The sequence below is a fragment of the Electrophorus electricus genome, chromosome 10, assembly GCF_013358815.1.
Source record: "Electrophorus electricus isolate fEleEle1 chromosome 10, fEleEle1.pri, whole genome shotgun sequence".
NCBI classification, from domain to species: Eukaryota; Metazoa; Chordata; class Actinopteri; order Gymnotiformes; family Gymnotidae; genus Electrophorus; species Electrophorus electricus.
This window is the reverse complement of record NC_049544.1, coordinates 20,929,540-20,955,523: the sequence shown is the minus strand read 5'-3', so window position 1 is coordinate 20,955,523 and position 25,984 is coordinate 20,929,540. Positions and strand designations below refer to the sequence as shown.

Below are 25,984 nucleotides of genomic sequence, written 5' to 3'. Positions count from 1 at the left end.
CAGGAACTGAGGAAGACTCACTCTTCCCAACAGTCTGTCTAATCTGCTAACCTCAGCCAAACAAGCAGGATTACACAGGAACAAAGTGTCATATGTTGAATCACACTGGCATTTATTGCTAGTAAAATACTTTGTACCAGCTCTAGTTTCTATTCTGAGGTGTGGTGACAATCAACCCATCCTTTTGTGCATTATTGCTTTTATTCCACTGGATCATTTTCAAACTTTTAGAAGACTCCATAGCTTCTACAGCATCCCAGTTAAGACATTTACATACTTTTTTTTTTTTTATATCAAAGCTGTCAAATCACATACTGAAAACTAATTCATGAGAAGACAAATTTAAAGCCTAATATTTTACAGGAACCCACAGCACACAGTCACTTTCATGCTCATGTATAAAATGGAGAGCACATTAAGAACAGCAAGCTGTACTTAGCATTTAACAAACATCTACTGTTTTGCATTCCTACTGGGGGATTTTGTTTAAACATTAATTGTGCGATCAAAAAACAAAACACTAGACAAATGGAGGAGGGAACAGTAAAAAAAAATAAATCTGAAACTGAAATTCAAAGTTAGTACATTAAATAGTTATATTAGGTTATTTACGTTAAATAAATACAAAAGAAAATTCTCCATCAGTTCTGGTAGATCCACTTTTTCTCAAGTTTTCAAAGCTGAACATTTAAGATATTGAAAATTGTTTTTGAAAGTCTAAAGGAGTAAGAACTAAATCTGAACGGTTCCTCCACATAGGACCTGCAGGGGACTGTGGAACTTTGGTATTATGTAGTTCCACCACAATTCCTTCATGATGCTGTCGTTTTCACAATGTCACTCAACATTTTTGAATTGCAGAATTCCAATAAAAGATACACACCTTAATTTACTACACTGATGGAAAAAATAACATACAAAAAAAAGGACAATGAAAACTCAGTTACAAAGAACTTCAAAGCCCAATCTAAATGAATTATTTGAACACAAGCTGCACGTTCAGTGAGCCCCACTGCAAACCGTGTATTAGGAGCCACACACAGGGAACACACACAGCCCTGAATGAGGCAAGAAGCAGGTGAGAGTCCTTTATGGTTGGATTAATAGATTAACAAGCAGTGGAGCCTCAAATTCCAGTCACATTGATAGTGTATGACTAATTAATGGACATCCACAGAAGACCAACATGTAGAGACACCATGAACTCTAACCATTATGGGGAGAATAAAATTGATGTCCAAAATACTTTAGTCTCCTGTACCATCCTGCTGTGCTCGAGTTGCCCTTTTTAAACAACTCATGGAAATGAACCATTTCATCTCTCAAGCAAACAATGAAAATGGGATATAACCGAGCACACCCTAAAAGCTTTGCTTTACATACATAAGGCAAGGAAGCTGGTATCCACGCAGAGCAGGAGGAGCCAGTACTTCCGCATTTCAGAACCCTCGCATGGCAAGTGGCAAGCCAGACTGCACAAGCAGCTGGCATCAACGCTCAGGTACCCAAACTCTTTTAATCAAATAGGCAAATTACATTTTGAAAGACTAATATTGCGTGTCTAGGTTTTTGTTCATGGTCATTGTCTAAAATGTTAACACTTGCATTCTCCTCCAAATGCATAACCGGTGAAGGTACAGGAAAGGACGGCAGTCTTCAGCATCAAGCACTGAACCACTGCCACCATGTGGCGGAAAAGAGTATTACACGATGGGGGGGGGGGGGGTTACTAAACTTTTTTTCAACAAATTTAACATTTAACTTTTAAAGATTAAAACCTCAAACGAAACATTTTGCCCCAAATGCCTCTGCAGTTAAAATGCTTAAACACCACCGTCATTCCGGAAGCAGCAAGAAATCATGTGACTTTGGCTGGTTTGACATACTGGGACTTACTTTCAATTTGGCCACATAAGCAGACAACTGACGTGACAATGATCAAGGGGGTCTGAATTTAAGGACACAGGATCTGAAAATACATATTCAACATTATAAAATAAACACCTAGGTTAGGAGGTAGGTAGTCTCTAGTACCTAGTGCCAGGGGTGAACCAATCAGAAGTTTGTTTGTTTGTCCTAATACCAGTAATGAAAGCTGATTATTATATTATATATATATCAAGATTATTATTATTTATTTATTTTTATTTTTTATTTTTTTTAACAGATATTAGAAATAAAACTGATACAATTCAAAGTGATTTAAATCCTCAAAAAACCTACATGTCAGACCAGGGGCTCTGCCTGATTGGATGTCAGACATTTGCTCTGAACCTTTGATGCAAACAATTTTGCCGCATTTAAATACAATCAGCCTACCGTCTCTCACGCACACACACACACACAAACACACACGCGCGCACGCTCTTTGGCCGTGGCGTGAAGAGGGGTTTAAGGGCACAATCAGCAACGGAACGGCCAGGCAACTGCTTACACCGGGTCGGAGTACCACGCCCGTTACACTGGGGGCTTCTTCCCCAGGACCACGAGGCGACGATCACACATTTTGAGAGCACACAATCTGCACTTGTGTGCCTTGTCACGGTGAAGCTGCAAACAGACAAGCTGACTGGAGAAGAGGAGGGCGGAAGCGTGCGTTTTGAGCTGCTGGGGTAGAGAGCGTCATCGCAGGTCATCCTATCCTTCCAACATGCCAGCTCTGATGAAGGCTAAGGGATCACAGTTAATTCCATAAAAACAACCGCGCCCAAAAACGGCTCTGTCCGACAGGATGGCGGCTTTAACCATACGTCCAGGACGGGAGATGTAAAGTGCTAGGTGAAACAAACCCCACAACTGGTCCAGGCCCTGTTTCTAGTCTCATCAGCTAGAGAGCCCGATGTAGGTGCACGTCCGGACTCCAGGAAAACAAACGTGGTGGTTTTGCGCCTTGATCCATCCTTTAGACTAAAGGACTAAAGTGGAGATTCCACTTCACGTCGTCACACGAATCCATCCCAGAGTGTTTAACCATCAGCGAATACTGAAGATAGTAAGGCAGCAGACTGTGGGTCAAAGAGAGCATATAAACCTGCAGCATGTGCAGACTACTGAGGACTAGTGTGAATCTCGAGTAGGTCTCAATAACATCGAGATAAATGAAACAAACAGCAGCATGAGCTGTGGCACCGCTGCACAATTCCACGTGGGAACTCCCCACCATTTTCTGGGGCTATCGCCATGGAGATCATGTCCATGGTCAGGTATTCCGCAACGCGGAATCAACTCTAACTTCCAGGTCTCCCCGAGGTTGCAAGAAGACAAGGAAACGTGGGAGTTAAGGACTAGAGGGAGAGGGGCAAAATTTTAAAAAAAAATTCCCAGTGTTCCCATGGAAACCGCTCCGAGATGCCACCAAAAAGGGTGCAATTGGGGGAGGGAAAAAAAAAAAGAAAAAAAAAAAAAAAAAGGGGGGGGGGGGGGGTGAAAAACCCTGCACAATACCGACTCCTAACCCACCAGTTATTTCAGGAAGATCACGAACCGTCCCTGGATTGGTTACTTCCACAAGTCAAGGTCTGAAACGCGGTCAGTTGCACAGGAGGTCGTCCAGATTGGGCAGCCTGTCGAGGTCATCAAAGAGGTCGCTGATGCCCTCACCCTCGGCGAGGCTCATGAGGTAGTCCTCGCCGAGGGGGAGAGGCGGGGAGCCCAGGCCGCTGAGCGGCGCCTCGCCGTAGGCGATCTGATCCTCCGTCTGCTGCAGGAGGCTGGTGAAGGGAGACGTGATGGGAGACAGGCTGGTGACCGTCACCGCAGGGCCAGATCCACGGTCTGGGGGGGAGGAATAGTCAGAGTGAAACTCAGTGTGGCAGCTTTTTCGGCAAATCTAGGCCGTTGCACACAACACCAGAACAGTACCACTGGAACTACAATTATCACGCTATGAATTAATGAGGTTAATTAAAATCAAGATGACAGTTTTAGGTTTTGTTGTGAAAAATCTGCTATAAGATTTAAGTAGGAGGGTAGATGTTTGGTTGCTGAACTTTCAGACCACTTCCAACACCACTACAAAAGGCTGCAACAACCACCACAATTTTCCAACAAATTCTACAATTCATTATGTTGAGCCTTCTTGAAATAAACACCATTCCATAGAAGTGGTGAAATACAACATGATCCAAATAAATAAATAGTTCTGCTCACAATCCAGACATGTTCCCTTGATGGCTCGGGGCAAAAGAAAGACTTCAAGATGATTTTAATATAGTGCAAGGCACATTAAAAAGCACAATATGTGGTATTTTGTACACATGGTGAAAGCCTTCGTACCTTTTCACAAACATACCACTCATTAAAAAATTCCTTAACACACAGGAGAGAGAGAGAACATCATTTAAATGGAATTCAATTGGGCCTACAATGGCCCATCACTGTAAACCCACCTTCCAAAACCTTCACAAAAGGCGAGGAGTTTCCATTCAAGCCCGGCTCCTCCGTTTTCACCGGACTGTCGGGCGTGTTCTCGTCAGGACAGAGGAAGACGTCGATAGGCCCCTTCGTACTGGTGAGGTGGACCTGTAACCCCTGTAAAGGAACAAAACATTTTTGAAGATTAGATAAGTTGAAGAAAAAAAAAAAAAAAGAAAGAAAAAACCAGTTCAACATCTCTTGCCTGTCAGACAACCACTGATGTTTCATTCCTGGTTTGCTTAGCAATCACAACATGTTTGGAACTGAACCAAAAGATAAAAACTAAAAGTCATACAGACACTCACATTCCGATTGGAGAGTTTTAATGTCTACTTTGCCGTAATAACAACAAAACCACCAACCGAACTTTCAAAACAATGCTCTGTGCTGGGCACATCGTGTTTCTGGGGTTTAGATATACAGTACTGTGCAAGTCATAAGCCACCATTAAGCAATGGTATAATGACCATATATGAATTATTCCTGTCTATTAGAAGACAACCAGAAAACAAGACATTTGTATGCAGTATTAAAAAGTCATGCGACTTCCCCTTATACTTGACCAATAGCAGGAACCTGGCACTCCCAAACCTGAATGGAACCAGAAGATGACCAGAAAACTTCAGGAAAGTCTCCCCAGAAGAGTTTAAGATCTGCTTAGTGCCATGGGAGGTCACACTAAACACTGACTTTTGCCCATAGAAGCCATTTTGTTTTTTTTGTTTTTTTTAGATTTTGTGTACATATTTCTTGAAGTTCTGTTTGTATCTTAAAGAGAATGAAAATCATATATGGTCATTATACCATCGCCAACACAAATCTAATGGCAGCTTATGACTTTTGCACAGTACTGCATTTGGTTGCATTTTACCAGCTGAAAACCCAAGATTCCGGTAAAATGCACAAGTGTGTCAAAACAAAGCCAGGACATCCCAGCATCCTCTGTGTGTTGCATTCAAAGCACAGCCATGCTGGTGCAGGGGGCAGCTAACCTCCTGAGGGTCTGGCACCTCCAGTTTGGTCTCAGAGGGCGCTCGGACCACGATGACCGTCTGATCCCGCAGGCTACGGTCCCGTCGCAGGTCTTGATAGGTCACATACGCAAACGTGAGGGAGGTTAAGGATCAAGCCAAAAATAGCGTGGGTACACCAACGCAGAAGGTTCACCCCACAAAGGGCAACAGCAACAGAACAGTCAGAGTAGCTGCAGGTAAAAACGTGATTGCGTGAAACGTGAACCTGATTGCTCATTTCTGCAAAGAATTAGGTCATATGCTTCAATCAAGGGACAAACGGCTCGTCTCAACACATCTGCATGATTAAATCGTTTTTTAAATCCAAAAACTAAAACAAACCAGGATTAGAGTCCATTGTTCAAAGAAATGCCTTTGACCTGGCATGAAAGGATATTTCTGACCACTCGATGACTCGGTCATCAGCTTGACATCCTGGGTACAGCTCTGGATCAATTCGTCGAGCCTGCGCTCCTCCTGGACCAACCGGGCAACTTCGCTGCTCAGAGACTGCTTTTGGGTCAAGGCTCCTCCCACCTCCGCCAAGTTACACCCCCTGGAGCCCAGACCACACAGACAGTCAGCATGCGCATGAAAAAGCAGAAATGCTGATGACAAGTTTAACATTATCCCTACATACAGCTTGAGGAAGTAGACAGTAGACAGTCTGCCAAGATCCAAGATTTAAATATTGTCCTGCATGTCAGAAACTATGAAGGCAAAATTCCTTAACAGCTGTATTTTTGCGCCAGAGAGCATGTAGACCATTTATATTGGTTTTTGGCTGCTATGGTGATAGAATTCCCTGCAAACCCCCCCCCTGCTCCATTTCCATAAATGGTGCTCTTTTTTTTTTTGGTAAGCCTGGTACAGATTACCATCAGAAAATGAGTGCTATCTGCAGGCCACGTGCTCACGCGGTCAGGCACGATCGACACGTAGCAACGCAGCTTCACGCTTGCACACTCATCACATGGCTTGGCACCCTTACAGCGAACAGGAAGAAAAAGGGGGAAATTTTTATTTTTTAAAAAAAACTTGCAGAAAATGCAAGCAGAGGGACTTCCTGTGTGCACAGGTGCAGAGCAGCATCGGATGGTTCCTCGACACAGCTATGCCGCACATGATATAACTGAGGGCACTGTGCACGCACGTCGCAAGTCAATGTGAGAAACGGCCGATAAGCTACGCACTCCCGTCCTAAAAATAAACAGACCAACCAACCAACACCCACACAGCCGCTCACTGGTGCCCTAAGCTTAGGCGCTCTTAATATTACAGCTCTGGTACATGTGCAGTTCACCTCTACTTCCAGTTAAGGGTCAAGCCATATCAAAAGGCTGCATTTACTGTACATTCAGCGCAGGCACTACCCACCAACCTCTGGGTTACAGGCCTAGCATACCTCCCTGAGGCCCCTTTGCCTGTATTTACCCCCTTATCTTAGGGACACCGGCAATCCCGCCCTTTACAAAAACCCTCGCCTGCTCCCCTGATCTGGTGCAGCGGTACGTACATCCACTGGATGTTGTTCTTCGACTTCTTCTTGATGAGATGCACGCCCTCCAGCACGTTGGTGATGTCATAGAGCCTCCTCTTCTGAACCTTGAGGACGTCGGCCGCCTGGTTGAGGTCCACCACCCCGTCGGCTGACTGGCCCAGCAGCTGCACGAACTTCTTGGTGAGGAGGCCCAGAGACGTGTCATAGCGCGTCTTCTCCGGCGGGGACTTCGGAGCTGCGTAGAGAGACAGCGTGATGACAAAGCTGACAACGTGCTCAGCGACTATGCCCACAAGCACACGGCTTTTACAACACACTAAAGCGGCTGATGCTGCATCAAACTAGAGAAAAAGTAGTTTTGCTGTGGAAGAAATGTATGCATCTAGTCAGCCCACAGTCTCAGTTCAGTGTCCAGCATTCTCGGGAGCTCGGTTGGTTCATCCTTACTCTTGTTGCTTTTCAGCACAGCCAGCGGGGCTCCGTTCTGGGTCTTGGGCGCTTTGGCTGCCTCCGTGGTGTACAAGTGGTCAACATCATCCAGTGCCAAGCGTCTCTTTGCCTGCGAACGATCAAGGCGATGATCAGACCACAGCCAAAACAGGCTGACGGAGGGCAGCCGATTTCACCAAGGGCAGTCGGCGTAGGGAAAAGCCCCCCGCCCGACGCAGATCTGATGTCAATACCTCCATCCCTCCCCTTTGTTTTGGATCAGGGGTTTGCTAACATTGCCAACCTGCAGTTTGGTTCCAGATGTGGCGCACCCAAGCCCGCTGTATTCCTAAACATTTGAGCCAGATGAAACAGATCAGCTAAGTGAAGCTAAATGAAACAGATGTGTGGGTGGCCATCTAGCAGCAGTGCTTGAGAGCTCACTGGCCAACATTAAGTCCCCCCCACACACACACACTTTTTCCTATTCAGTGACGGAACACAAACTAGAAAAAGAACCAACTGAATCTAAGTGACTAAATAAGTCACAAGCCACATCCAACTGAAATCCGACCACTGGATAATCAGCCCAATGAATCATGGTTTTATGTCAGTGTCAAAAAGAATTGTTGAATTAATGAATGTATTGATATCAAGGCTTATGGCAGTAACTCCAAGTGCTGGCACAAGAAACTAAAGGCACAGATCATTCCCGCTTTCCCAGCTAACAAACTCTATTCAGCCAATCATGTCATGATCAGAGGTGGGTGTGCGCATACAGGCTGACGCATTAAAAGGGTACTGTTTCTTTATTCCAGGCCTGGGCCCAGTTCATGGGGGCTGCTCGTGCTGCCTGTAGCCACAGGACTGGATTTGAACATCTGCCGGAACTGAACCGAAATCTACATTTCAATTCCACCCAGATTTCTAAAAAAAAATATCATTTAAAAAAAATTGAATTCAGATAGACTAGGGGCCTGCAATGACTGAATCCTCCACCATCTAGGAGACCATGTGCATTCTGGGATCATGAAATGCACTACAGTACAACGCACACAGTGGCTGCGTGGTGACCCATTTCGGGTGGAAGAACTCCCCTGCCGAATAGCCTGATGTCCAAACCTACCACGCCTGCCTGTACTATTCAGACATCTCAAAGCCAGACGAACACAATCAAGGGTGTTGATAATACAACACGAAACACTGCAGTACAGGAGAATATGAGCAGCAAAGCCAGGCCTCTAGTCCTACAAATGAAACGAGAGGTATATCGGGATTCCCTTTGTGAAAATGTAAACAGTACAATGAAGTTTAAATCCCTGGTCTTGGAGACTAATACCTATATATGAATTAGTCTCTTTCTTGCAAGTTCAGCACCGTAGTCAACAAAGAGGTTTAAAGGAAGATTAAGCCATCACAGATGCACATATTAAAACATCTTAAATAGTTAGCTAATAAATGTTTGCCAAGAGCCACAGTTTACGTTACTGCACAAGACATTTCACATTTCAAAAGATTACACAAGTCAACAAATGGGAACGAGCACAGCCCCATTGTAAAGGACGCGTGCAAAGATCACTTTTATTAGAAACACGTTAGCAGACGTTACAAGGAAACGACGATCGCCAATTTTCCCCCGCTGAGCATGCGAGCAAAACACCCAGATGGTGTAACTGGTTTGAAGTGACATCGGTTTTTGTCCCGCCCTAAACAGACCTGACGAGTAACCCTCCGACAACGCCTCAGCTATCTTACCAAGACGTGACTTTTTTGCCGGTAACCATGCACGGAATGAGATTACACGTTGACCGGCTTCATTTCAGTTAGTGCCACTATGCTGTTTACAATGAAATTGAAAGTGCACAGTGGAGTGGCAATGCAAAGCAACGCAAACCGATGCACAAGAGGATGAGGGAAATTAGATGATTTATCGTCACTGGCAACCTCAGGAAAGCAAAGCTATGGCCCCAACTCATCGCGAGCCCCCCCCAACCAACCAACCAACCAACCAAACAAAAAAAAAAAAAACAAGAACGGGGCCTCGCGCTGCTGCACGCGCGACGGATTCGCAGCAGCCCAAAGGGTCGGTCTCAGAGTCGGTCCGAACGCCTATGCGAGCCGAGATCAACGAAAAACAAAAAGCACAAAAATCCACTAGACGTACCGACCGACCTTTTTTTCGTCAGGCTGCGAGCCCCCCGATGAATAACGGGCCGTAATTACGACCGCTATCACACCAAGTTGGTCGTCACTTGCAAACTTTTGTTGGGGGAAATGGAGGTCAAAACGCCTCTCCGTGCCGAACGTGGGGCACCACCGTCGTAGGCTAGCTAGCATGTAGGGCATGTCCAAACTTGAGCTCACCATTTGGCTGCGCTGTTTTATTAGCAAGCTACTTGGCTAGCTTTAGCATGGCATTTCAGAAATGACAGTTCGAACAATCACAAAATTGTGAATTTTACCGGCGGGCGTCCTAATGCAGGTCGTTGTCCGGTTCCGTTTGCTCCGTGCGGAGGTGTGTATAAATTGCCAGCTGCAGGGTCGGACAGACAGACATTGGAAGTCTGTGTAATGCACGGCGGTGGGGTTATTATTTGTATGTATGTTGCAGTAGGGAGATTAGACGTTAGGCGATCAGACAGCGCCGTTAAAACTGCGTTTTTGTCCAGCGAAGACCCACCAAGCCCTGCAATTATTACTTTCTCCGGGGCTGATGAGATCCCTCTTCTCATCGTTGTGGACTTGAGTGTCCTTTGTCCCTCCTCAGTTTAAACCCTTTTTTCTGCTAATTCGCCGCACTTGTTTTATAAATATGGATCTCGAGCAGCAGATAAGATTCTTAACTATCGATATAGTTACGTTTGATCTTATATTAATTCCATAAATACGCAGATGCTTTGGATTTAAAACTACGCCGAAGCGCTGTGCGACTAGCTGAAAAATGGCTCCAGGAAGCTGACAATGAATGAGGGGATACAGTTTACCCGCGAAAGGCCCTCCCGCGAAACTCATAATTCCCGGGAAAAATTTAAACTAAATTTGCATACTGTAAACGATTGGTCATTTATGTAGTAAGACACGCCCGCGCTGCCTGGCGCTTCGTGACATTTGCACCAATCAGGGATTTGACAGATAGGTGCAAGCCTCCAATTGGTGGATCGTAGCACGTGTACGTGTACGTCATGTGGACGTAGAACTCGTCTGGAGGCAGCACATGTACGCGCCTGTAGCTGTGGAACAGGGTATAGATAAATGAACTGGGCTTTCTTACACATTCACAGCTCCGTTTTAACGAGTGAACCTTCCCCCCAAAAAAGCGAAAAAAATAAGCTTGAAACAGTTGCTTAAAGACAAACATACTCTGCCAGCATACCAAATAAATGTTAGAAATGCTTACAGCTTTGCTAGTTAAATGTTAATGATGTTGACCAAATTGGCGTACTCGAGACTTGTGTAGGATGTATTTTTGAACATGCTACGGATGGACTAAAGCGAAGCCGTTTGTCCTCGCAGGCAATCGCGTACAAAGGCCCTGCTTTAATGAAAGGTAATAAATAATGGTGTTCCCCGTGTAGTCCAGAAGACTGGGGATAATAAAGACTCAAGATGTAGTGCACAGCACGTTTCCTAGAGATCAGAACAGGGGATAAAAGCCGAACTCAGAACCAATGGATTCAGTTGTTCTCGAGGCAACACGTTTAATCGTATGCCTTCCGTGGTGTTCAGTAAAGACCTTTTTTTCTGTTTCCCCACCACTCCACTCTGGGTGTTGCTCACCGACTTTAAGCGTCAGTCATCCGTCAGTTGTTGATATGTTTTAGAAGTTTTGAAACGACATATGCACATATCATCGTGTTTGTGTTATTCCTGACCGGAGAACGGGTCGATTTAAATGTCAGCAAATCGTTGGGACGTCGTTCTCCACTTCACCGCATGTCCCAGAACTTACCGAAGTAACGAACCACTACCCGATATGGCCTGTTCGGCACGGTTGGGAAGCACTGTGGTACTTTTATTAAGAGTACTTGGATGTACATTTTTTAAAACTCTGACCATTTCTCAAAGTACCTTCTCTACCACTCGATGATTACTAGGCTACCCAAAATCTTTTTCTTTTTTCTCTAACCGAGGCAGTGGTACACTGCAACATCCATCGCGGATGTGCAGCACTCGCTTTCATGATTTTTTTATATAAGCAACGCTCATACATTAAATAACACTTGTCAGCAGAGTAATCGATTCTTCATTAATATTGGTCCTATAACGTGAGCAACCAAATTTGGCTAATTTACTGTTATATTCATAATTTACATGATGTTCATCTGTACTTTATTTCTAACTCTTTACGGGTGTATTCTACTGATTTTAAAAGGTAAGTTAATGCCAGGCACAAAATAGGCTTTTAGTACAGTCATGTGCGGTAGATCATAATTTGAAATTGAACATCTGTACTTATTTTAATTGCATATAATACTCGATTTCCATAGCTAACTGACGTCTTGTGTACTCAGCTACTAGTCTATTCTCGAGCTTCATGTTATTGTCACAAGGTGGTCGATAGATGGCGCTCTGTGCACGTCTAAATGAGCGCACAGTTGGCCCGAGTACGGAAAAATGGACGACGTTGTCGTAGCACAGTGAGTTACCTTTATGAATTTTTATAACATGCACAGAGCACTAAATGACTTCTGATTGGAATCGTAATAAACGTACATCCTTGAGCACCAGGCAAAAATATTTACATCTAGGTGTCTGATCAGTGAGGCGGCGTAATAGTCACCACACAATCCTAAACATGATAAATGTGATATTTAGGCGCAGAACTATGTAGGTTCAACTTGGCAAACTTCATTAGTATAAGTATATTCCTAAGTAGTTTACATATGATTAGCAACAAAATTAACTTTGCAGTCAACCAACAGCCTATAACCATTGCAAGAAGCGTCCTGTTAAGTTTGGAAACCTTGCGCACTACACTAAACGTTTTACTCTATATTACTTTTTTTAATTTATCGGATTTGACATCTAATCACGTCGAGGTGGCTGTGGTCCGGGTTTGTGGTTAGTGACAAATCAGGGGATTAGCAGTGTAGTGGGGGCGGGTGGAAGCACGGAGACTCGCCAGTGCGCCAAGTTTGGTGACACTTGTGCGCCCCGCCTGTTGGAACCTGATTCAATTTAGTCCAAGTCTTTGGCTGCGTGGAGTTGTGAGTATCTGAGGAGTCAATGATCCCCGAGGGACTACGCGATGTAAAGGATGACATGAGTTTACGCTGAGATTTGGGATTTGTTAGAACAAGGCACCTTAAGTCGTTGGAGAGGACTTTTTTTTTTTTTATAAGAGGAAACGCGTGTCGTATGACATAGAAATAGTCACAACGAAGCGATCTAGGATGCGGAATGGGAGAACAATCCGATATGTCGTTTAAAACTACGGGCTCCACATGGCTGAGTCCTCTAAGCGATTTGGTTGGAATTCCTTTGGATCAGGTAGGACGAATGAGTAATGAACGCAAGAAAAAAAAGCAAATAGTTTCATTTTTGAGCAACGGAGTTGAGTAATCTCGCAGTGCAGTTGAGGCATCTCGCAGCGCAGTTGAGGCATCTGCACTTCCACACCGAGTGTGCTTAGCGGAATCTGAGTGTCCAAATCAGTGAAAAACATCGCGGCTCCTCAATGTTTTGGCCAAAGTTTCATCATAAACTTACGTTCATTGTTCTGCGCCTCAGTTTCAATGCTCATAGCATAGATTTGTCCATGTGAGAAGCGAACACGATTTGTTCCTTAAATCCACAACCCTGATTTTCCGCCGTAGGTGAATTTCATCATCTGCCAGGTGTTTGGCCTCGTCATTGCCTTTTGGTTTCGGCTGTGCCTCCACCCTCAGCGTGCGGGTCCGGCGCTGCGCCATGCTGTGGCCACCCTGCTGGGAGCATCGCTCGTCATATTCTGCTTTGGATGGTAGGATGGCGTGTCCGTTATAACGCCTTGCGTCTCACCTCTTATCACACGGTGCCCTGTTTAAGGACCTTTCTTCAGTTTGCATATCTCGCGTTGGTTTATGATATAAATGGGCTTTTTAGTGTTGCCTCGAGTAACACTGTGCATAGTTGACTTAGTGTTTAAACTTTGGATCCGTGTAGTTCTCCAGGCATTCAAGTGCCACCGAGGCTGTTCTGAATAAACTCAGCATGGAGTGCCATTAGGGTGTGACATGGAAAATCACAGCGGGCAAACGCGCTCCGCAGTTATGGTTCCTGGCAGGCTGCGCTCACGGTTTACCCAGCGCAAGAAAGCAACCCGCCGCACCTGTCTGCCGTCCCGCCTGCTTCACCTGCCCACGTGTCTTACCCGGGCGCAACCTGAAACCCGCCAGCTCGGCCTCAGCACACCACTGACGCGCTCCCTCTCCCGCAGGTATGCGTTTCACATCTTCATCCTGACACTGGCCTGCTACGTCATCCTGTGCCAAGTCAGCGCGTGCACCGTTCACTGGTAAGAGCTGGAGCCCAGGACGCCGTCATCTGGAAACGTCTGCAGACGAGCACCTTCGCATGCTATAGATAATGGTGTGGTTGCATCACCTGCTGTGGTTACGGGGGTGGGGGGGTTTACAAACCGTTGCCAAGGTCAGGAACTTGCTCGGGCAAGAAATAGGAAGGCGTGCCTGACAGACCTGTTCCGCAATGTGGGCCCAATTTTTCTTTTTGTTTTCTTCTTTTTTGGGGATTTTACGCAAGTCTAGTGGGTGTTTCCTGAAACCCCAGCATTCTTGGAATGAAAAAAATTGATCAGAGGCAGCTCATTACTGGAGTGTGGAGTTGGCCGAGTTCTCCTTTTAATTCTGAGAGACTTTTAGGCTTTAGACATCAGGAAAAAAAAGAATACTGGTCTGAACAAGTTCTTGGGTGATTATGATCACATAAACAAATATCAGTTACTCTACGAATAAACACTACATCATTTTCATTCAGTGACCAGTCATACATAGTTTAAGTGGCAATTTGAAGGGATTGTTTATTATAGTAAATAACTGAGGCCAGCACTGAATGTGAACTAATTTGGTCAGTTCGTTCATGCAGCGTCCACTGTTACATGTATTACATTTATTTGGCTGCTCTCTATGGATTATGGATTTTCAGATTATGGATTTTAATCCTGGGAGTGAAAAATGTTAATGTGTTCTACAACCCTTTGGTCTAGGTACTCCCTGATTGTGGCCCTGGGCTACCTCACGGCATGTCAGGTTAGCAGGGTGTTCATCTTCAACTACGGCATCCTGTCCACCGACTTCTCCGGGTGGGTGCCTCCGTCTCCCTGTGTGTAACCCGGCGGGGCCGGGTGTAGCCAGCCCGACCGCTTCTGCCATGCTCAGCCAGATGAAACGGCATGAACAGAAGGTGTGACTCGGTCCGCCACAGACAACCGATATAGGTGCTGTATCGCAGCAGTGATCCCGGGAGGGGGCATTCAAACATGTCCAGACCGTACGCTTTACAGATGCACGATAAAATGGCGAACGCTACTTCCGCCATATAAGAAACATGCGTTTCAGCTTTATTTTTTTTTTTTATGGTGGCATGTGATCCGATGGAACTTAAACCAATGCCTGACACACACTCTAGGTTTTTTGACCCCTGTCTTCATCTACCTGCACACACACCCTGAAACTGACATATTTACATCGCCGTTAAACTGGCCACTCCCTTTGGCCCAATCTCATCACTTATCTACTGGTCCTGTTGGTACTCCTCCACTGAAAGTTTGCAACACGCCCGAGAGCAAACAAAGGTTGAGATAATGTGGAGCTGGGCGGCTCAGGTGGCTGCTTTGCTGCCTTTGCCTTTCGGGGAAGGCCGTATCAGATCATCAGCCTTGTTGCTGCAAGAGAAGCGCCCTTTCCATACGCTCCAGCGTTCCGTTCATGAATCTGTTCCTTCTCTAGAGAGAACACGCCCTCCATCTCACACCTTCTTTATTTCTTTGCAGGGAGAGTCTGTTGTTGGCCTGTGCATAACCCATAATGAGTCAGCCCATTGTATTGAAGAACTTCTGTTGAAGAACTTCACAGAAAAGCCTGTGTTTATGAAAACCTATGGAAATCTAGGGTTGCTCTGACATGGCTAACTGCATAGCTCGATGCAGACACTGGCTTACTGCAGGCTAACTGCGGTATGGAGATGCTGTCAGCCTGCATGTGCTAGCAGTGTCTAACTGCAGTGTGCATGCATGCATACACTGGCTAACTCCAGTGCGTGCATGCATGCATACACTGGCTAACTCCAGTGCGTGCATGCATGCATACACTGGCTAACTCCAGTGTTGGCGTGATGCACGCTCTCTCCATGCCAGCCTTCGTGCCCTGGCAGTGCAATTCTGTGCCCGATAACGGCTCTCGTTATGTGAGAGACACAGAGCAGAGCCAGAACAAAGTCAGCAGTATGTCAGCAAAACAGAGGGTTTTCTATCTCCTGGACAAACACTGGAGCCAGTAATGTAGCCACACCCATCTGAGTCAGTCTAGGAATGAGGCCGCTGTAGGAGAAGTGTCGGGTGTACGCCCGCTGTCTGCCCAGCCACGCTCTCAGAAAAGTGGCTTCTTTTAATCAAAATGCTACAACGCTGACCATGGCCATACTTTTAAAAGCTCTTTGCTCATACCAATCGAAACCATAATATACAGCATTCTGATTAGAAAACCAGGGTTGTGGTTGTGAAACATGTCAGCAAATGGCTCGTCATGTAATTAATTTCTCATCCTATTGAACTCGGCTGATTAAAGCATGACCAAGCAGGAGTGCTTATTTAAATATATTTCATTTTTTTTAATAAATGAGATTTAATTTTTTAACACCCCTCCCCCAGTAGTTAGACACTGAATGCCACATTCTGAAGAGTAGGACTGGTTAATCTAGCTTCACTCGGAGAAGAGTTCACTGATTGGACAGTATTTCAGCCTTGTTTCTCTGGTCAAGGCAGGAAGTACCAAGCCCATGTGCTTGCACAACCACTAAAGTACACAATCACTGACGCTCACATTTAAGACACTTGATGTAATACCCGGTCTGATTCACAACCAGAAGTAGTATCCTGAATCCACGTCCAGTTGGTGAAGCAGGATTTGTTAATCCAGCTGTGTGTCTTCTTGTTCCCAGGCCACTGATGATGATAACACAGAAAATCACAACTGTAGCCTTTCAGGTTCACGATGGTAAGAAGTAATGACTGCATATAAGAATGGCACAGCTGCATGAAATGCATATTACAATTTTGACATTCCTTATTTGAAATATTTGGGTATCTTCATTACATCATCAGCTGTAATCATCAAAACATCACCAGAACGCTCAATTGCAATGACTTGACATTAGTCACAACCCAGTGGATGAAAACTGAGGTTTCCAAGCAGGCTGTGATCCAGCTGAAAAGCTCTGGGTTCATGGTTAGTTGGTATAATTGATTTCTGTGTACGTTCTCAGGTATGGGCCGGAAGCAAGATGACCTGACCCCAGAGCAGAGACGACTGGCTGTAACGTATGTGCACTACACTCTGTTTCACTTCTATATGGAAACAGCTGTTGTACGTTATGTAAATACCTGGAAACGGTCAGTAGTATACTGGTTTCAGGGCAAATCCCGCACTCCAGGCTTTTAACTTTATAGCAAATATAACACCTGCCTCTGGTTTTACAGTAATGTGAATACAGCAGAGTGCGAAAAAGTACAGATGTAATGGGGCCAAACCAGTTTGTCAGTATAGTATATTCATAGCTCGAGACACATTCCTGCTTGTGGGAGTACTTGATTTAGTATTCAGATTATGTTTAGGGTCATGCACCAGAGCAGTTTATATGGATTACCCACCACTACAGAGCAAATCTAGATATCAAAGAGAGTGTAGAGGAGCAATGTGTCCTGTGTGGATGGTGTCCTATGTGTGCTGTGTGTCCTGGGTGGATGGTGTACGTATGTGTTGATAACGTACTATGTGTCCAGGGTAGTCTTGCGCAAAGTCCACAATGTGGTGATGCCAACAATGTACAGACATGTGGTGCCCAAGTCCTCAGGAGCACTCAGTTTTTAATGCTTGTGGTACAGACTCGAATATCTCGATGATGCTGCCTGTTGTGTTTCACTCTAGTGTTTGCACTACTTGACAACTATTAATCCTTAATTCTGGGTAACAGGCTGCTTCTGAGTGGGCTTCGTTACAGGCCTCCCTGAAGGCTACGGTATGGGTGGATAGAGGGCACTTGTGAGCACTGGGGACACGCTACGTCCTCGCGTACTGGTGTGCACACTTATCTATGGACTGCAGGTTCACTAGTGCCCCATTTGGGACTGGGCTTGGTCTATTCCTGTTCTCAGTTTTTATAGAACCATTAGCTGCCACCATTCACCAAAATACAGATATCAAAGGTATTCAGACACACAAATCCTAGAACACAAAATCTACATGCAGATGATATTTTGCTCTTTCTTCAAAACCCAATCTTCAATTCACGAAACAGCTGAGTAATACTCAGGAATATCCAACTACTCAATTGGGCCAAATCAACCATCCTACCACTCAGTATGAAGATAACAAACACAGCAGACCACAACATATTTGGGTGTTAAAAGTTTCTACCCAGCTGTCAGAGCGGCATAAATGTCATTTTAAGCCAGTATTCCATATTATAGCTGACGACCTTCAACAATGGATGAACCTTCCGTTATCCCTTATTGGCAGAATCTCCACTATCAAAATGACAATATTACAACAGTAAGATTAACAAAGGAAAACAACACTTTTCCATTGTTTTTTCTCCATATGTCTGCCCACTTATTGAAGACCTCATAATACATATTTCATAAATATATGAATCTATTACTAACAAAAGTACTACAGGTCCTTCAGAGAAGGTGGGGTTGATGGTGGTCAAAAGAAAATGTCCTGGTGGAGTGCTCAGTCATCACATGGCTTGGTCATGTGATCACTCATACCTTCACATGTTTAGGGAATGGCATCGGGAATGGTGGCTGGGTGAAAAGGCATGTTTACATACAAGCATATTAGGCTGAGAAGGGGAACTTCCGAAGTACATTTACACCGCTTGTCCTGTAATTCACTAAACGAGAGAGAGAGAGAGAGAGAGAAGCTGCAGATTTCCTTCCCATACGAAAGAATTCCATGAAGTGAGGAAAATTGAAGTAAATTAGTTACATTGCAGCGCATGCTTTACATGCATGGGAATCTTCCACAGAGTAGGAGAAAGCTCCACTCAGCTCGTACACACCCCACTCTGTTACACTGGTCTGCTCCTCCACCTCGGCAGGAATCGTCCCACATATTTAATCTTTTATTTGCTACATGAACTCACACAAAGGAGCTACTTAGGTGCTGTATGATCGTACTCGTGAACCGGAGTAATTTCATTCCACTTTAGTTTCACAGCCAAGGGCAAGTTAGCCTGTCGGTCTTTAAGCGATTCGCTTGATTGAGCTAAAGTGTCGCGTTTCCGTCGGACAGCGCCAGGCCTTCCCTGCTGGAGTACCTCAGCTACAACCTGAACTTCCTGAGCATCCTCGTGGGGCCGTGCAGTAACTACCACGACTATATCGACTTCATAGAGGGCCGACACGTGTGGCGGAAGCTGGAGAGGCTGCGGCAGGGCAGCGATCTGGAGCACGATGGCTACGTTTCACTTCCGGAACCTTCACCCGTGGTGAGGCAATGACAAAAGTCATCCCCCACACATATGGAAAATACAGTCAAATAAGCACAACCTGTTGGAACATGAAATTGAAAAAAAATATTAGTATTGGGACGAGTTAGCACTATGCAAAAGGATGCAAGCTAGCTAATTAGTTTAATTAGCCGTAAGCCTATTTGCATTTAAAGTAATCCATACATTCTCTTGTTTATATGCAGTTGTATGCAGTTTTGCACAGCAATATGTGCTATTTTGCAAGACAGTCGAAATCAAGCTTCTTCTTTTTTTTTGGTAACATGGGTATGGTTTGACTGATGTAGTCCCATCGAGTCACTCCAGTTACAATGAGCGCTCAGTGAAGCAGAGCAACAGGCCCTGTGGGCAGCCCTAATCCTGATGCCTTCTCTTGTGCCTCTTCAGCGGGCTGTGTGTCAAAAGCTGCTGGTGTGTGTTGGCTGTGTCGTCTGGTTCTTCGTCGTCACCCGGTCCTTCCCCATCGTGCACAACGTGGACCCCCAGTTTGTGAGCCAGACACCGTTCCTGAGCAGACTGGCCTACGCCTTCGTGTCCATCCAGGCCGCGCGGCCCAAGTTCTACTTCGCGTGGACCCTGGGTGAGCGCAGAAACCTACGGCATGCTGTAGATGGAAACCCGTCCAGCGGCGAATAACGCTAACGTTATTAATAAAGAAGTGGCGTGATGTAGTGTGAGGCTTGGCCATTTACTAGAAGACAATGCACTTGCTTGTAGTTGTTAAGTAGTTGCACGATGTAGTCGCTTGTTTGCTCTAAAAAGGTTAAGAATACTTGACGAGGAACATGAAGTGAACTGTTGTTTGGAGGTTTACTGTCGTGTTAGTTGACCTGAGTGTGTGGGATGTCCCGGATTTCAGCTGATGCCATCCACAACGCGGCCGGCTACGGGATCAGTGGGATGGACGATAAGGGCAGGGTGTCTTGGGACCTCGTCTCCAACATCCATATTTGGGAGATAGAGGCAAGTCCACCCAGTGTCGGAATCTCTGAAAATTCCTCATACCGTGTCCCAGCATCACTCGGCATTTCCCTTTGTCTATTAGCCAATCGGCGTGAGCGTGTGCTCTTCGTTGGCGATGTTACACGTAACTACACATGTTACACGTAACTACACATGTTCGCACACCCTCCTTTGCTCACCATGATTTCTGATGACAGAAGTTCAGCCAGGCATGATCATCATCTCCAGACTTGTAATCAGATCTCCGTTTCTTCTTTGATTCTATAACTAGACCGCAACCAGCTTTAAAAGTTTTGTCGACAACTGGAATATTCAGACTGGGGCGTGGCTAAAGAGGTATGCATATCACATTTTTGATCAATTAAAGGATCCTTATGACACGTACACAGTGACCTAATAGGACACAGGGTTTTTTGTGGATGAAACTGTAGTATACCAACCTGCCATTTTAGCTGGTAGGACAATAACAGAATGTTTTACTTTTACAATGATACAGTTGTACTACCAGTAAAGTAAAAGCGATCCAATTGTATGAAGCTGATGATTTAAAAAAAATATTTGGATGCAGGTTTTGCTGTCTTAGTGTATGCTTTTTTTTTTTTTTTGTAGAATAATATTTGATATTCAATAAGGTTTGATGGCCTCGATGGTCGATCAGTGATGGCTCTCTGTGTCCTGGTGCAGTGTGTGTTATGACCGTGCTCCACATTACCGGACGCCGCTCACCTTTGTGCTGTCAGCACTGTGGCATGGAGTTTATCCAGGATACTACTTCACCTTCCTCACTGGCATTCCCATCACCCTCGCTGCTCGTGCTGTACGTCCATATATACACACACACACACACACACACACACACACTTCGGACCACCGTGCTGTGCTGTCTTTCCCTGTCTGCTTCTGTATGAGCTCGTCAGTGTCTCGTGTGTACCTCCAGGTACGTAGGAACTTGCGTCCATACTTCCTGGGCTCGCGCAGCGTGAAGCTGGCCTATGATGTGGTGACCTGGACAGCCACACAGTTCACTGTCTGCTACGCTGTCATGCCGTTCCTGCTTCTGGCTGTGGAGCCTACACTGACCTACTACAGGCAAGCGCCCTCCTCGCCCCGCCCTCCCCTGCGGTGGCCCCGCCCTCCCCTGCGGTGGCCCCGCCCTCCCCTGCGGTGGCCCCGCCCTCCTCTGCTTCTGTTTCCGTTCATTTAAATGTTGCTGCTAGGCTGAATGCCCTCTCTCTCTCTCTCTCAGGTCCATGTATTTCCATGTGCACGTCATCAGCATTCTGGCTGTGATTCTCCTACCCAGCCGACCCAGAATCGTCAAGCCTGGAAACCATGTTCTCCTCTCCAATAATAATGTGAAAGCAGAATGAACCCTGGAGTGTGTGTGTGCGTGTGTGTGCGTGTGTGTGCGTGTGTGTGCGTGTGCGTGTGCGTGTGTGTGTGTGTGAGAGAGAGAAGCAGAGGGATAGGCTGGACAAAGACTGCTCTGTGTGAACGAAACAAAGAGACCACGGCAGGGCCTTGACCAGCTGGGCTGGTTGGACATCTTTTGCCCTCCCAGACAGGACGCTTGCCAAGGACACACTCCGTTCTCTCTCTCTCTCACTCACACACACACACACACACACACACACACACACACACACTCTCTCTCAACCCTCCGCAATCCTATGGTAGCTCGGTGCATGAACACGCACCCAGAAGGCCGGTGCTACAGGTTTCTGTATTGGATTGTACAGGCATCGTTGAATTCACGGCGTCAAGCTGAACCACGGCCACCTGCATAAGGAGCCCGCTGTATGGAACGACTGAATGAAGGCGCCGCACCTTTACTAAGTAAATTAATTCTGCCCTTGTTAAGGGTTTTTAAAACTTTAAACATGTTGTACTAGACAGTTTGGAGAGAAGAGCCTAATTGTACAATAATGTCTAATGTCTATTTATTGTCTACATAGCATTCTAGTTACTGGATTTGGTTTTGCAAGGAGCAGGAACACTGATTTGTGGTACCTTTTTACATTGTTTTGAATAAAGAATAAAGCTGTTTCAAATAATAGTGACTGTGTAATTGATGGAAATTCAGATGACCAATCAGTTTGACCCTTGACTTACTGCAGACTCCTGCTGAATCATGCGTCCAAGTTTTAAAAAGTGTTTGAGTGTAGAAATTATGTAGATAAGATTTCTAAATAGTCAGCAGGTGTAAATAAAAGTAGGTTAGATGTAAAGTATCAGGAAAAGTTGGATTAAGATCTAGCATGTAAACTTGTGCCTGGAAATGCTACCACCAAACGCTGAGGTCAGCAAGTTAGGCATGCGAAATGAGCTGTGAATGTTTGCAGCAGGGACACTAGGTAGCCTTTCATTAGAGATGAAGCGGTCAGGAAGCATAGCTTGTCTGTAGATGTGCTCATTAGTGTGGTAAATGTATGGCAAATGTGAAAGTCTTATTCGTTTAACAGAAGGGTGAAAGGGAAAAACTAGAAAACTGAGCTCCAACTCAAGCTTCTCTGGGTGACTATGACCACCATATTGGGACTGGAAGTAAATTGTGCTGAACCTCTCAGACGAGGAATTCATGTTCGTCAACTTCTTTTTATGATGCAGACAAATGTCTAGGAATAACTCGTTAGACTCACCAAATGTTCAAACGGCAGGGGGCGCACTTAACCCAACCGACAAGTCTGGCCCGGGGCAGGGGAGGTTGCATCTAAAATACCGCACGAACAGAGAAGGGTTCATGCTGCGTTTGAAGACAGCGAGGTGGACGGATGTTCCTCCATCTAGGAGCCTGGACATGGGGTCAAATACGCACACATATCTCCAGTCACACCAGTGAGCGCATCTGTGGCCAAGCTTCGTTGAACATACACTCCAAGGGATCTCCTATTTTGGCGAGGGATAAAGAGTAAGCATAAAATATTTTAGAAGAAAGCGAATAAAAACCTGTCATCCCCGATGACAGTGACTGATCAGATGTTCTCCTAAGTATTGCTTTGCAATAAACACATTTTATTGCACAACGGCGCGCGGACGTCGAATGAGGTCCAGTGCCTAGGAGCTTAATCGCGTCACGTGGTCCGTCACGGCGTTTGAAGTGATCTCCTCGTAATTTAATCCATGCAATGGCCACGATTTACCGTCAGTGACACTTCATAGAACAGGACGTTAAGGCCTGCAGGATATTAACCTTTGCATGGCGTTAGTACTACGATGAGACTGGAAACCTTTTTCAGACTCCTTTTCCCTCGGGAGTCACGTCATGGTAGAGTCGTTCTTTCCCATTAATCCTGAGAGAAATCTCTGGCAACCAGACCTCTGGCACTGGTTCAGAGGAAGAAAATACTACAGGTGAGAAAAATGTTCTGTATTTAATGAAAAACAGAGGACCAAAACATGTTTTAGCACACGTGGTTTAAAAAAAAAAAAGGACAGCATGCCTTTTCTCCTGACAAGAACCTGGCAGCAATGTGTTTTCTAGCACAGTTGAGTAGCCCTGCTATTGTCCCAGAGGGGCAGCTAGGCTGAGTAGGCAACTACTCAGCCCTTCTTCAGATTTACTTTGATTATAAACCTATTTTTTTTACATGGAATAATTCCAAACATTTTTTTTTCTACAGTTCAAACGCAGCAGAACACATTTAAACGGCAAAAACCCAAAGGGAAATGGGAATTAAAAAGCTGCACATTTGGTCACCTGAAATGTGTAATCTGTGTTTAAAAAATCTAAATATACACCCTGAAGTACGTTATGAGGATAGGCAACTCGGGAACACCGTACAGACTAAAACCTGGATTTATAAAACCACAGAGTCGTACGCCAGTGAAGTGTACACATTTTAATTTTACAGGGATGAAACTGTTGTAAAAAATATCCAAAATACATTACTCAAGCACTCTAGAGCAAATACAAACAGAGCAAAAAACAAAATCAGTGGATGAAACTCTTCCATGTTTAAATCCTTAACAAGGTTCACCTCAGTTGTGTAGCTACCCTACATCTTACAGATCCCGTGAAACTGGGCAACAAACTACATTTTTGTTTTAGGATCTTATAGTACTTACGCTGAATTCTAATGTGGCCTTAGAATTTTTATATCACATACTATTATTAAGAGAGGACAAAAGGTTTTTTGTTTGTTTTTTTACAAACTTCTAAAATTTACAGTGTATGTTTTTTTTTTGGCATGTGTTTGGCCTCAGGCACATCCCTCTTCATTGTCCAGCAGCAGTCTGCCAACAGGGTCGCACACTAGGCTACAATGACATGCAAGTACACTGGGGAAAAAATTTAAAAACCTGAAAATATACTTGAATTCAGCATCCAAAAGATACATTATAAACTGTTTTTTGTTTATGAAGCAAAATTATTGTTGACCGGTGTAACTGATCTATCATTGTGTCCTTGCGTTTACATAGTGCTTACGATAAGGGCTTTCAGAGCCAGACATTTGAGAGGTATGTATCTCATAGCTACTTGGTGTCTTCTTTAGAGTCAACACCTGGAATGTGGAGACCATTCATTTGCTTTAGTGTAATCATCTCGAGTCAGTAAATCGCCTGAAACATCCACAATTTAATTCGGAAAAGCAATAACCAGGAAAAACACTAATGAGCTTTAAAATCACATTCTGCCATCTACAAGACCCACTAAGCTAATCACAGGAACGAAATAACAGGATAAACAATTCCTTATCTGTGATAATTACACCGAACACATAAGAAAACCTAGTGCTGAAACATGCTAAACTAGTGCTGAAACATGCTAAACTAGTGCTGAAACATGCTAAACTAGGTTTTCCCATTCTGCTTCACTAGCAGCATTTAACTGTGTGAAGTAAAAAATGTATGAATGTTATGCAGTTAGCAAAATGCAATCACACGACAGCGACTTGCTCATTATATAGAAAGCTTTAACATATTAGTTTGCACGTTTGCTGCCAGTGACGAGCAGAGCACCGAACCAGTACACCGTGGTTAAAATTAGCCATCCAGGAAATTACAATTATAACAACTGATTCTGTGTTTCATGTTACTGGTCATCTGAGTGGCTGTAGTGTGATAGCTGTGTGTCCAGCACACACTGTAGCTGATGGGCTACGGTTGTGCAGTGATAGCTCTGTGGTCAGCACACACTAGCTGAGTGGCTGTAGTGTGATAGCTGTGTGTCCAGCACACACCGTATCTGATGGGCTACGGTTGTGCAGTGATAGCTCTGTGGTCAGCACACACTAGCTGAGTGGCTGTAGTGTGATAGCTGTGTGTCCAGCACACACTGCAGCTGATGGGCTACGGTTGTGCAGTGATAGCTCTGTGGTCAGCACACACTAGCTGAGTGGCTGTAGTGTGATAGCTGTGTGTCCAGCACACACCGTATCTGATGGGCTACGGTTGTGCAGTGATAGCTCTGTGGTCAGCACACACTAGCTGAGTGGCTGTAGTGTGATAGCTGTGTGTCCAGCACACAATGCAGCTGATGGGCTACGGTTGTGCAGTGATAGCTCTGTGGTCAGCACACACTAGCTGAGTGGCTGTAGTGTGATAGCTGTGTGTCCAGCACACACTGCAGCTGATGGGCTACGGTTGTGCAGTGATAGCTCTGTGGTCAGCACACACTAGCTGAGTGGCTGTAGTGTTAAAACTCTGTGAGCAGCACACACTGTACCTGAGTGGCAATGCTGCAGCAGTCATAGTTCTGTGGCCAGCACATTGTGGAAGTTTTGTAGTCCTAACTGCGGCAAGGCTGCACTATAATGAAGTGAAAAACAGAAAGTGATTATTTCTATTTTAAACTTTAAAATGTGGTTAAACATGGTCATTTAAAAATAGTCCAGGGGTGAAAAACAAACAAAGCCCCCAGACAACAAAATCCAGTAATTAACAACTTTACAGTAACTCTTCCCACAACCACCATTTGATTATATATTGTTGC

General features: G+C 45.0%; 2 protein-coding genes across 2 annotated transcripts; one reads left to right on the top strand and one right to left on the bottom strand.

Annotated features, from left to right (window-relative positions):
- Positions 1-796: 796 nt before the first annotated feature.
- LOC113587067 (transcription factor E2F3) lies at positions 797-10,299 on the bottom strand. The gene is made up of 7 exons (XM_027025569.2): positions 9,822-10,299; positions 7,378-7,489; positions 6,946-7,165; positions 5,827-5,985; positions 5,409-5,523; positions 4,389-4,530; positions 797-3,774 (listed from the first exon to the last, which is right to left on the bottom strand). Exons 1-7 carry the CDS (start codon positions 10,089-10,091, stop codon positions 3,530-3,532), a joined length of 1,263 nt encoding a protein of 420 aa, XP_026881370.2. The 5' UTR covers positions 10,092-10,299; the 3' UTR covers positions 797-3,529.
- A 2,193-nt stretch (positions 10,300-12,492) lies between these two features.
- mboat1 (membrane bound O-acyltransferase domain containing 1) lies at positions 12,493-22,108 on the top strand. The gene is made up of 13 exons (XM_027025568.2): positions 12,493-12,849; positions 13,176-13,321; positions 13,778-13,855; positions 14,564-14,659; positions 16,516-16,571; positions 16,840-16,894; positions 18,873-19,068; positions 19,477-19,669; positions 19,949-20,052; positions 20,324-20,388; positions 20,737-20,869; positions 20,990-21,141; positions 21,299-22,108. Exons 1-13 carry the CDS (start codon positions 12,760-12,762, stop codon positions 21,420-21,422), a joined length of 1,488 nt encoding a protein of 495 aa, XP_026881369.1. The 5' UTR covers positions 12,493-12,759; the 3' UTR covers positions 21,423-22,108.
- Positions 22,109-25,984: the final 3,876 nt, after the last annotated feature.

Coding starts and splice junctions, on each gene's coding strand:
- LOC113587067 (XM_027025569.2), bottom strand. CDS start 10,091: ATGAGAAGAGGGATCTCATCAGCCCCGGAGAAAGTAATAATTGCAGGG. Junction 5,986..6,945: donor AAGAACAACATCCAGTGGAT/GTACGTACCGCT, acceptor TCTGGGCTCCAG/GGGGTGTAACTTGGCGGAGG. Junction 4,531..5,408: donor AGGTGCCAGACCCTCAGGAG/GTTAGCTGCCCC, acceptor GTTCCTTTACAG/GGGTTACAGGTCCACCTCAC.
- mboat1 (XM_027025568.2), top strand. CDS start 12,760: ATGGGAGAACAATCCGATATGTCGTTTAAAACTACGGGCTCCACATGG. Junction 16,572..16,839: donor AGCCTTTCAGGTTCACGATG/GTAAGAAGTAAT, acceptor GTACGTTCTCAG/GTATGGGCCGGAAGCAAGAT. Junction 19,069..19,476: donor TTCCGGAACCTTCACCCGTG/GTGAGGCAATGA, acceptor GTGCCTCTTCAG/CGGGCTGTGTGTCAAAAGCT.